The following is an 11,815-nucleotide window of genomic DNA, read 5'->3' on the forward strand; positions in this document are numbered from 1 at the left end:
GGCTGGGTAATGAAGGACGAGACCCGATATGTCCAGACGGACTGCTTTCTTGGGTACTTTGACTCGTCCACATTCGATTCCGATCCCCCAAAGCGGTAGGTTGCCATCTTAACAAGTCTGTCATCCGATATACTGTATATATTTATTAGTATTTTTACATTTTGAAAGTTTTTTTCGAGTTTGGATAAATAAACAAGCCATTAAGATTTAACAGCTAAATCGATGAATTGGGTGATTTAAAAAAAAGTAATAAACTATAAGTGTTTTGTATAAATATAGTAGAGGTATTAACCAGCCTTTATAAGACCCTCCAGAGTCGAAATACGGGTGTTAACAGGAGATTACAGTGCTGCAGGACCCCCTTAATACCAAAGCAATCAGTTTTGTTACTTCAAAATCAAAATAAAAGTAGTTACTCATATTGTAGGACTTCAATTAGATAAGATTAGGTAACTGTAAAATAATTCTAAGATAATTGAGTAAGATCCTCGGTAAAACGACAGGGGGTATGTCTTTTGTCCTCCCGAATCTGCCTTGAGTAGCACCATGCACCAATATTCTCAAAATCTTGGATACACCGCTGGGTATAAACTTAGCGTACTTTAAACTGGATATAAACTTTATTTTTTATGCATATGATATTTATTTCAACGCCTCTACGGAGTAATATAACATTATCTACGTGGCTACTCATTTCGACGATGACATCAGTCTAGTACGGTGCTTCGACATACTTCTGTTCGGACTTTCACCTCACCGCGCGCTTCGAACATTCTCTCCACGGTCGGCGTAATTGTAACCCTTGAATACACTTCTGTAAAAGGAACTCGTGACAATGACCGTTGGACTCCTTCGCTGTTCTCCGACACGACGACGACGACTCTACTCGTGGATGTAATCGGTGACCGACTTAACCGATTTTCTTCTCATGATGTACGGCTCTGTGCCCTCCTCACTAGAAACAATTTCTGAAGTGAGTTCGGAAGACAATAACAATTTCACGTGAAACATCGTCTCGTGGACCGGCCGAAAGACTTCGGAAAACAGGCATCGGTTTCAGGTAGGCTACCTCCTTCCAGAAGCTCCATAAAAAGATTATCTAGATTAATTTCGTATGAAAGAATTCAAGTGTTGCGACTCACGCTAAGGTCGCTGGAATATAGAATCCGTCTACTGGAAATGACAAATGAGATTCTCCAAATATTAAGAAAAGCCTTAGCCAGGAGAACAATACACCATCTTGATAGACTTCATTTGTTCTCAGGACAAACAACCTGTGCTCAAAATCTTGCCAGAACGGTACGTACCACTTCCCAACAAAGAAAGTGGAAGATCACTAGGCTTTAGTGGAAGAAATTTACTTTCTGGCAGCGTACGTAACGCCAAATTTTACGACTATCCGGAATCCTGATTAACGACTAAAAGAAATCCCATTGATGTCTATCCGAATTCCCTATTTGAGACTATCAAAGTTATCGACTGGCGACTTTTAGTACTTCTTGTTTACCATACAAAATTGTTGACACTGGATGCCACAACTTCTAACACACTGTGATAGCTAATAAAAACTTTTATTAAACAGAAAGGAACATATATATTAACAATCCGTGATAACATTCGTCCACGTCTGAAAAAGAAAAAAGGCAGGAAAGGAGGAACAACAAAAGTAAAAGTAATATGTAAAGTAAAAAGTGTTCACTCTGTAAAAAGTAAAAAAGTAAAAAATGTTTTACTGTAATGATGATTCTACCTAGCATTTAGAATATTTCTAGATAAATCCTTCCAAAAAATCCTTTGGAGAAGGGTTTGATTTTGATTATGGTTCCGTGCAGTGGTGATATTCGAAATAGTTAACAATCGTTCGCTAGCAAAAAATTTTTCTCTGACAATACCGACAAACGAAATGGAAGTTTTGGCTAGAAATAAATACAATACCTTTTCTTGCGATATATCTATTAATCAGTGGCGTATTTGGAACGTAACGAGCCCTGGGCGAAGACCAGGTAACAATAGTATATTAGTGCTGTCGACTTTTTTTTTCTTTTCTTTTTTTTTTGCAGAGAAATTTTTCACCCCGAATGGCACTGCTGATAATAGACAGATGTCATCATCTCTCGAAATACAATATTCTTTTTATTTCGCTGTCCATAGCCCGACACGTGTTCCACAGCCATCTTGTATTATCTCGCGCGCGTGAGATTGTGGGATCTCTCTTATGACTGGATCTAGTTTCAAGAACTCTCTTGAATCGATCTCGATCGTTCAATCTCGATCGTTCCGGTCGAGATTGAAACGGTCGAGAGAGATCGCACCAAGACATAGTCCCCGACCTTGCTCACAATCTAGATTGAAATGCTCCGTGCGAGCGGGGTATAAGGCTCTAGTTTAGTAGTGTTACAGAGTATAATACGTATATTTTAATATATTAAAAAAAAAACAAAACAAAACCACTGAGAAATGTTCCGTGTGGTTTCGGAACAAGATTCGGAAAACTGAAAATTTTAACAACGGGTTCGGCCGAACCTGTGCGAACCCGCTGAATATCACCACTGGTTCCGTGAGTTCCGTGGCTTCCAATAAAATTTTATTTAAAGCCACAGAACCAACAGAATAATTCGAAACTGCTTAATTTTTTCAGATTTATCTATATTTTAGTATTTTTTTATTTTTAAAAATACTGATTTATTAAGAATCCTTATAAACATGCTTTATATACCATATTTAAAATAAGATGATGGGAGAGCAAGAAAGAGAATTTATCTTTTCTTGATTTAGATTTGTAATGAGGTAATGAATTAATCAAAACTTTCTTTGAATTATGCGATACGCTTTTTGTCTAGTCTTGTGTTCAATTAGACGAGTGCTAAGGTGGCTTTTTTTTTCGCTAGATTTATTATACCATCAATAAAAAAGGAGGACAAGCTTTAGAAAAACTTTTTATTTCTTTGAGTATGCAATTATGTCCCTTTTCAACTCTTGTGTTACAACTATATAGGGAAAATTACATACAGGTTAGCTTAATGTATACAAGTTAGCATAAATTTGTTGTAATGTTACAAAATTGTAAAAGATCATTAGGAAACTTGTATAGATTATGAGAAATGCAAGAGTTGTGACATTAAATATAATATGGATGGCGATTATTGATTAACAGGTATATGCTAAAATAATGATTAAATTGGAAATGATTTACAAAAGGGAAAAACAAACAACATAGATGTGAAAAGTTTTGAAGTTACTGCAAACATGACGGCATGGTACAGTACAGTACATAGTGTTGGAAAAACACCCCAGTATACATGACATAGTGTTGAGTTAAGATTATAAAATTTGGGAAACCGTGATCTTGGTTACGGTAAGAACAATAGAAAAAAACCCTTTGGAACAACCAGTATGATGAAGTGAAGGTAGTGCACCGTTAAAATAAAAGAGACATAAGAAGATTGTTTTAATTTACAGTAGAGTTTTACACCATGGAATGGTCCACAAATTGTAAATGGGAGAGTTAACAGGATGCATCAGAAAGGCGTCATCTTGAGGTGGGGGAGATAGTGGGTGGGATGGTCTTAAGGGAAGGCAGGGTCGAAAAAAGGGGTTTTTTGAGGGATTTGGGAAATGTAGAAGAGTGAAGAGTGAAGGGGGAAGTGGAAGTGAGACGTATGAGCACCCTGCTGGGTACCGTTCGGAAACGATGCACAGAGTTAACGAGAATCTGCCGTACTTTAACACATCATTTAACCACTACCGCCACCCCCTTCTCGGCTTCTCTTAGTCAAGTATGGGTACCAAGTTTCATATAGCTTTTGACCGATATTATTATTCATCACACTGCCTTTGTTTTTAAGTATCTCAAGATGTTCATACCATCTCCTTTTTTTGCGTATGTAATTCTTTTTTGATAATTTTTGCAGTTTCCTTTATGATTTGGCAACCTTTCTTGTTACAATGAACAGCAACAGCTAAGTTATACAAAGCTAACAATTATTATATTTAATCGCGGATATGTGTTCTTTAAACCAGGTCTTCAGATTTCTACCAGTTTCACCTATATAAGATTTGGGAATAGTACAGTTGCAGCTGAGTTTGTAAATTACGTTCTTTTGGTCCCACATATTATTATTATTATTATGTTGGGTTAAGTGAGATATACTCGGTTAACACCGTAATTGTGTGATATAAATTTGTTTCTTTCAAATAAATTTTGTTCGTATGGAATTTTAAAACATTTTTGAGTGTTAGTATTGTTTTTATGTTCGTGTTTATTAGTATCTTTGATATTGATCCATTTGTTGAGAGTGCTTTTGCTGTAACCGTTCACTAAAAATGTTTATATATTGTAATATTACAATAAATTTATGCTAACTTATATACATTAAGCTAACCTGTATGTAATTTTCTCTATATAGTTGTAACACAAGAGTTGAAAACGGACATAATTGTCCGAAAAGCATACTCAAAGAAATAAAAAGTTTTTCTAAAGCTTGTCTCATTTTTATTGATGGTATAATAAATCTAGCGAAAAAGAAAAGCCACCTTAGCGCTCGTATAATTAAAAACTTTCTTGTTTCACTTTTTAAATTTCGTGCTATATGTAACGAAATTTAAGTCACGTGCGACGAAATATAAATTGCAGTAAATTTAACTCAAATTATTAAATAAATTCATGTTTATTTTGCTTATTTCTCTTGGAAATAATCCTGGTTCAAATCTAATCCCTATATTTATTGTACTTTATTGCATATAAGATGCAAATTTTGTCAGAAAAATAATGAAAAAATTGGCCATTCGTCTTATATGTGAAGTTGCGATCCATGGGCTAATGAATTTCGCAAACGGCCCATAGTAGGTTACAGAAATTAACATTATTGTTTAATTAAACATTATTATTTCTATAGCTAAGAAGCTTTTTCATGTATTCATGTAGAATATTTTAATGGTAAATTTTAATTGTAAAAATCTTTTAACTATCTTATTTTCTCTGATACATAAAGTGTCATTTTTAATTTTATGATTTTTTAACAAGAAAAAAATAGGGACGAGTGCGAAAGGTGCGAGATGGTCTAATTCTTTCTGCTCTGTAGGCATTAAAAGAGCCTTTTTTCTATACCCATCATGTTATTCGGCCAGCCCAAATCGTGTGTCCAGTTGATTCAAATAACGAGCAAGTTACTTCAAATAACGAGAAATCAAAGTGTACAGTTATCGAAGATTAAATACAATACACTGTCCTTAAACATCCTCTTATAGAACACGAACAACGTTTTAGTTTAATTCGATTGGAGTTTCAAATACATACAATATAGTAACTCACAGCAAAATCATATGCATTACTTTTGATTTAAAAATAATTATTTCATTCCGTTAAAAATTATAAGAAATATGTAAAGATTTGATGTTTATTTTTAACATAAAAATAAAAAAAATAATATTTGTTTTGTTTTGCATAAGCACATATCGACTTGAAACTTTTAAGAAACGACGTCACAGTGAAAATTATACGGTAAATATTATCACATATAAAAATGCAAAACAAAGAATAATAAAATACAGATAATCAAAGATATATTTGTATAATCTATTGAATTTTGTATAATATTAAACATTATGATACAATACAATATAACACGTAATAATTTTATCATATCTTATCATATCATATCGTATTTATTTATATTTATGAATAGTATTTCCCTTGTGACTCTATGAAATGCATGCCACAATCGAAATTATTTTCCTTTTGGACGGAAAATAAATACATAAAATTCCCGTTAGTTATCATCGATCTAATTAATTTCGAAAAATTATAAAATTGTCCATAAATCAATTTATTTTTAGGAAACTTAACTAAAAATTGAACCAGTCGTATGTATTTCAATATCATAACGAAAGTGGAGCGTTAGTTATTTTCTTGAGCGATTTATGAACAGAAAGGCAACCATTAGATTAAGGCAACCGAAAGATCTTTTAGTTGGCAATATACAGCAGTATATTTGTAAGTTAGAAATGGTATTGAATTTAATGGCGTCTGAATTTAGCTATCACAATGATCGTGCCCACCTATGGCCGAGTGGATAAAACTGCTGAATATTGGTAGTCGTCACGGATTTGCGCCTCACAAAGTTGGTGAGATGCGAACCCGTTATCACTACCTGTGGATTTTTCCGATCTTCTATGCAAGATTAACACTTAGATAAGAGCCAGTTTCCCATAAAAGTCCTTTCAGAGGGCAGTCTCCCTAGCGGATCGCCCATGTCCTGCGTTACCTGAAACCATCACTAAAATCTTTTTACTACAATTAATCAATTTTATGAACAAATTTATCAAGCTTACGAAATGTTTATTCAATTTTTTGTACATTTGGAAGCCAAAATATAAGATTTAAACGAATTAAATAAATAAGGAATTAAGTATACCTGAAAAAGTTCAGAATGTCGTTATTTTGGCTTACCACACAGTTGGCTAAAAAACGTTATTATAATAAAACTAAGATCGCAGCTTCACATTTTAAAAGCTGTATTCGCTTTTTAGTTTTTAATAAAATAAAACAAAAAACTTTTTAAAGATAAGTTTCTTTATCTTTACAAAAAAAAAGCAACAACATATAGAATATATTTTTGTAAGTTACTAAGACAAAATTATAGCTTCTGTTAAGTATTTTAACTTATTGTAATTTCACAACTGTAATAGACTATATATATATTCCTGAAAAGAAGTGGTAACACCATACTGTGATCCGAATTTTGTTTATTAACATTGTTACATGATAACAGGGAATCGATATATTTTATTTTTCAACTTTTACCGCCCTGCTAGCACTAATGAGATTTTTGTCTGTGTTCGGCAAAATCTATAATGGAGGGGTCGGACGGTGAAAGAGGGTGTCCAAGACAGACCGCCTATGAAAAATTCTCCACGTCCTCGACCCTGCCTCGAAACCGAATCCACCAGAGCAGCAGAATGATGCTTTTATCAATTTGGCCCGATAAATTATTTGAATAACACAAGAGTACACACAAATTTAAAAGCTACCAATCCTACAAGCAGATAGCCTAACTATTTCTTTAGAAAAGTTAGATACTTGAATCGACAATAACGGAGACAGATCCGTGTGCACAAAAGTTAAAGCAAGACTATATAACAATATGATCAAAGCTATATGAATTAATATAAAAAAAAATCCACAAAAATGATAAAGGTGGGGGAGAGGTTAAGAGTTCGCATCGGCTAAGAGTACTCATTGCTTGTTTCTCAAATTTGACAACACTAACTGAAGTCTCCATGCAAACATCTTACTGTTGATGGCAAAGTGTGTCGGAGCCAACTTTTCTTGGTCTGTGAGTCACCAGGGCATTGATAGCTTAGTAAACATTTTTTTTTGTGTGTGTTTCCTGAAGTAACTTTACAAACTCAGGCCATAAACTTTCTCAGTTTTTTTGCCGGGATTGTGAAAGTAAAGTGTTTGAAGGAATAAAGATAGGGATAAAAGCTAAAGTATGGGGTAGCTTTCATGTCGGTGTCTGCCTGGAGTTGCACTCTATCGGCAAGTTTATGGAATTTTGTTTCGGAAGGTAAGAGTACTCATAGCAGTGCCGGACAGTACTCAACTCAGAGATTCTTTCAGGAACATCTTAGAGAAGAAAGAAAAGGAGAAAACCGTAAAATAAACGAGCAATTATTTATTGATACATCGTCACAATGCTTGGCTGCAATTTTTAATCGTATTTTTAATTTATTTCATTTAAAATATATGCTCTCCACCTCAAATTAGTACTGTAGTGTCTTGCCCCTGTACGTCATACTTTTTCGTTAGCAATGAAGTTCTGCAGGTCATCTATCTAGCTGTTTATTTCAATTCAAAAAGTTCCGGGGAAATTTTTGAATTGAAATAACGTGACTTCTGGTTTTCATTGGAAGTCTGTATATAGTTAATCGGGGCCTCCTAACCTATGCTTCCCATATAACAGTATTGGATAAATGAAGTTTCTTTTTTTTGGAATTCATTCAACTCGAATTTCCTCTTATCATTATATATAGGTTAACTATATAGTTGTACAGTATATTACACGCCAATATCTATTCAAGCAATAATTGATTTTTCAATTTTTCTGCATTCAATTCTTTGGTTAATTCGACCTTACTTTTATTAGCATAATTTACCAAAAATTTGTGTTGAGTGAGTGATGCAGCCGAGGGACGGACATCCGGATCGGGATGGGTCATTTTTTCTAAAATACTATTGAAGTCAGCCGAATAATTTTCTAAATAAGGTAGAGTCTCAGACCGAAATAATTGCCATTCATCGCCATTTTTTGGTAAAGGGTTCCCACTTGCTGCTTCCCATACTGTAAGTCCCAGAGGAAAAATATCAGCTTTGGGACGGTCTCTGTAGTTTTCATGTAGTATTTCTAAAGGTAAATAGCGACAGTCTCCTTCTTCCACTTGAGGGTTTCTGACAGACGTAACATGTCCTAAATCACCTATTTTATAGATTACTTGTCCAGTTTCATTCAAAAATTTTTCAGCTGCAGGATCAAATAAGTCATTGCAAAATTTTTCAGTGCAACAAATGAAGATATTCCCTGGCTTTACATCCATATGAATAAGTCCTAAAGAATGAATATATTTCAGTCCTTCAGCTACTTGAAGTAATATTTGTTTTAATTCTGTTTCTGTAAAAGTACATCCAGACTGGCTATTATCTTCTATCATGTCAGCCAAACTTCCACCATTCTGAATCAACATGTGATCATTTTCAGCCCAAGCTGAATAATACCTAACAACGTGAGGATGATGTCCTAATACGGCATGTGCATAAACTTCATTTAAAGCCTCGTAGCATCTTAAGAATGTTTCTTCGGAAAAACACTTGTGCTTGGGCTAGTTCATTTATATTTGTTTTGTATTTGTGTTATTTATGTTATTTAACCAAATTTGTTTTGCTTTGTTTTTCTACCGTTTCAGTACTACGCTCCAGGGGGTGCTCATTTTGCGTGCGCAGTAGGTTTCTCTTTTAATCGTTGTGCACATGACGTCACCATCGAGAAACACGCTCCGAGAAACACGTTAGCTTTCGACATATCGTGGTGATCTTTGTTCGTTTATATTTGAAATTAAGTTTTGATGGGTGTTCGGAATACAAGTATAAGGTGAAATTTAATATTTTTAAAGTATCTGTTAAGTAGTAGTGTGTTGACGTGTGAATTTTTTAGTTATTGTTCATTTATCAAGTTGAATAATGCCAAACTGTTGCGTGGCAGTGTGTGAAAATTACAATCAAAAGACTAAAGGAAGTAATGTAATTTATCATTCTTTCCCAAAGCATCCTACTCTTAGAAGTAAGTGGATTCATGCCTGCAAACGAGAGGACAAAGTCAATGTTGAAAATGCAACAGTTTGCAGTGCACACTTCCTTAAAGACGACTATGAGAGAAGATCTAAAGGCAGAACTATTAAATATACCTTCCAAGAGACGCTTAAAACCTGATGCTGTGCCATCTTTAAATCTAGCTCCTGTTAGATCTTCGGATGTCCCATGTACATCAGAGATAGTAGAGAAAATGCATGACAGAACAATAAGATATACACAGCGAGAAAATCGGAAACGTGCACTGAACAGACTGTCCCATCTTTCACCAAAAAAGAATAAAATTGACATAGGTACTGAAACTGAACCTATAAGTGAGCCTTCTCTGGAAGTGAAATTAGCAAAAAAACTGGATTTAGCAAATGCTAAAATTGATCACTTGAAGAGGGAAATATTTACTCTGAAAAGAAAAAATAAATTATTACATTTGGCTCTTACTGAGAAAAATCAAAAATTAAAATTATTAGAAAGTAAAAAACATGAAGAAGTGAATGAGAAAATAAATAATATTTTGAAAAAAATATTTACCAAAACACAAATAGATTGTCTTATAACACAAAAAATGAAGCCACATTGGACAAAAGAAGATATAGCAAAAGCACTGACCCTGCGTTCTTTGTCTAAGAAGTGTTATATGTATATGAGAAAAAGCCTTGGAATCCCTTTACCTGCACTTTCTACTTTAAGGAGATGGGTTTCTTCATCTTTTCATTGCTATCCAGGAGTACTGCATGATGTTTTGCAAATAATGAAGATGAAATCTGAAAGTCTCACAGTTATAGAATCTCTCTGCATTCTAAGCTTTGATGAAATGAATGTTGACTCCAGACTCTGTTATGACCAAGAGATGGACAAAGTTTTTGGACCTCACAGTCAGGTACAGGTAGTAATGGCTCGTGCTCTGTGTGGGAATTGGAAACAGCCTGTTTATTATGACTTTGATACCACTATGACAGGTGAATTATTGAAAGAAATAATAACTAAAGTTCAGAGTGCAGGATTTATAGTTGTTGCTGTTGTGTGTGATCGGGGAGGAAAAAATTCAAAGGTATGGAACTATCTCAAAGTTGACCATGAAAATACATGCTTTGAAAATCCTACACATCCAGGAAAGCACATATGGGTCTATTCAGATGTGCCACATTTGATTAAACTTTTGAGGAATCATGTATTAGATGAAGGCATTATTTTACCAGGAGGAAAACATGTGAATAAAGATGTTTTTCTGAAAATATTATCCTTGGATAATGGGGAAATGAAGCTATGTCCAAAACTGACACAAGCTCATGTGGATGTGCATGGAAGAGAACGTCAAAAAGTTAATCTAGCTTGCCAGTTATTTTCTAATCGTGTCGCTCAAGCAATATCTTTTCCTTCTACCTGATGACCAGGAAATTTCTGATTTTGTAAAACTTGTAAACGATACTTTTGACATCCTCAATTCAAGAATCCCTAAAATTGATGATCGTCCAATTGCTAGTGCCTTTGGAATGCATACAGAAGGCCAAGAACAAGTACTTCGCAAATTTTATTCTATTTGTAAGAATATGAAGTTGGGAAAAAGAACACATTTGTTACCATTTCAGAAAGGCTTCCTTATGTCCATTCGTTCACTCCTCTGCTGCTACACAGACCTTGGTAAAAATTACAATATTAAGTACATTTTAACTGCAAGATTTAATCAAGACTGTTTAGAAAATTTTTTTTCTCAGATTCGTGCATTAGGAAGAACATATGACCACCCCCTCCCTGTTGAATTTAAGAATCGTTTACGTCTTATGATCATGAATAGAAATGTTACTGACATTACATTAAGCTCTTCATGTCCAGTAGCAATTGACAAAGATGCTGATGAATACCTTACATCGCATCTTTTCACTGGATTAATTCCTAGTATGGAAGAAGCACTTAAGATGATTGAAGAGGACTCAGAGGTGCAAGAAATGACTTTAGAAATTTCTCCATCTTGTCTGTCAGTACCTACAGCTGAATGTTCTGAACAGGGACTGCGCTACTTAGCAGGTTATATTGCTTATCGTTGCAAGCAAATTGATATTTCTCTTGGTCATAATAGTGAAGAAATGAAACTCTCTTCACCTCAATTGAACAATGACTGGATAGAAAAATTGTCTCGAGGTGGCTTGATAATGCCAACAGATAGCTGGCTGAACACTGTAAAGCAAATGGAAGTAACATTTTCGCTGTTTATTGGAAACAATATTTCCAAAGTGAGCAATGTCGTTAAGGGCCTCTGCGAAATTTTATCAAAGAAGTTTCCACATTTGCATCCTCAAGTAATAAAATTGTATGTCAGAACAAGACTTTTTATAAGGATACGTTATATAAATGCAGAAAGCAAAATCCAAAGGTCTGCCAAACAACACCAAAGAAAGGCAAAAAAGTGGCAAGCTTCATATGCTTGCACAGCCAGACACTAAAAAATTTATAATT

General features: G+C 34.4%; 1 protein-coding gene across 1 annotated transcript; it reads right to left on the minus strand.

The window, feature by feature from the left end:
- Positions 1–8,073: 8,073 nt before the first annotated feature.
- On the minus strand, positions 8,074–9,077 carry LOC136985874 (wee1-like protein kinase 1-B). Its single transcript, XM_067283247.1, has 2 exons — positions 9,036–9,077; positions 8,074–8,877 (listed from the first exon to the last, which is right to left on the minus strand). The coding sequence occupies exons 1-2, from the start codon at positions 9,075–9,077 to the stop codon at positions 8,074–8,076; spliced, it is 846 nt and encodes a 281-aa protein (XP_067139348.1).
- Positions 9,078–11,815: the final 2,738 nt, after the last annotated feature.

Source organism: Centruroides vittatus, unplaced genomic scaffold, assembly GCF_030686945.1.
Source record: "Centruroides vittatus isolate TY-2023 unplaced genomic scaffold, ASM3068694v2 contig_980, whole genome shotgun sequence".
Lineage (NCBI taxonomy): Eukaryota > Metazoa > Arthropoda > Arachnida > Scorpiones > Buthidae > Centruroides > Centruroides vittatus.